The sequence below is a fragment of the Notothenia rossii genome (genome assembly GCF_949606895.1).
Source record: "Notothenia rossii genome assembly, chromosome: 5".
Classification (NCBI taxonomy): domain Eukaryota; kingdom Metazoa; phylum Chordata; class Actinopteri; order Perciformes; family Nototheniidae; genus Notothenia; species Notothenia rossii.
In genome coordinates, this window is record NC_136903.1 from 5,097,932 (window position 1) to 5,098,988 (window position 1,057).

General features: G+C 41.1%; 1 protein-coding gene across 1 annotated transcript in view; it reads left to right on the forward strand.

The window, feature by feature from the left end:
- Positions 1-810: 810 nt before the first annotated feature.
- Positions 811-1,057, forward strand: part of LOC307041259 (high choriolytic enzyme 1-like) — a gene marked incomplete at its 5' end in the record, with an annotated part of 2,630 nt that continues 2,383 nt past the window's right edge. Inside the window, one exon of the mRNA XM_079684568.1 lies at positions 811-815. Coding sequence (XP_079540694.1) covers positions 811-815 — 5 coding nt within the window. The remainder of the gene's footprint in view (positions 816-1,057) is intronic.

A 1,057-nucleotide genomic window follows, 5' to 3' on the forward strand; every position in this document is an offset into this window, starting at 1 on the left:
TTGGAGAACATTTTCAAAAGTGAATGCTTTTGATGGGGTGGTGAGGTTCGTATGACTTGGCTTGGGAACTGGAAGACCACCGGTTCAAGTCCCGGAAAGACCAAGTGCTACAGAGGTGTCCCTGAGCAAGGTACCGTTCCCTACACTGCTCCCCGGGCACCGTACATATGGCAGCCCACTGCTCCTAACACTAGGATGGGTCAAATGCAGAATGTAAAGGTCCCTTCTGTTGTTCCTGTTTCTTCTTCTCTTTGTGCATGCTTTTCACCATCCACAGCAGTTATTCTATTATCAGTTCTTTGAGACAAACAGTAGATGGCGTCACTGATCCAGTCCTACTGCCAACACAGCACTAGGACAATGTATACTTCCTGTATTCATTTATTATACAGTATAAGTAACCAAGAAGCCGTTGTTGGAAACACAAACATGTTATTTCTCAGACCCTCGTCATAAAACGAATTTGTGTTGTAGGAATAGAAAGCCAGATGTAAAATATGAATAAGACATAACAATATTTGTGGTGCTCAGTAGCCTACATGCAGAATGAATAAACTGTAATGTAAACAGTGATATATTATATGTCATCAATACACACATGCACACAGGGATGTAGTAGATGTAAATAAGGGGACAAAGGAGAGGATTCAACTCCTTTTACACCAAAAATGGACTTTTATTTCTCTTATCTATGTCTATCTTCCGGGATTTACTTCCTGAAACTGTGTAACTTGAGACCAACTGACAAAAAACCCCTGTTGTGTAACAAAGGGCGGAGCTCAGACAGGAAGGGACTTTAAAAGTGAAAGTATGAAGTAAGAGAAGCATACTCCATTTCGTACTTCGACAAAGCAGGAGGAAAAAACAGGGTGAGTGTTAAAACCATTTACAAGATTATTATTCCGTCTGTTATTGTTAGACAGAAAAACACAGTCTTGATAAAGAAAGGAACCTCCTGGAGTCCAACGTGATTTCTTTAAATGTAACTTTTTCCGTTTCCTGGCTTATGAGCAAGCATTCCTGCATGCAATGTGGTCAAAGGGGAGGCCAACCTGTC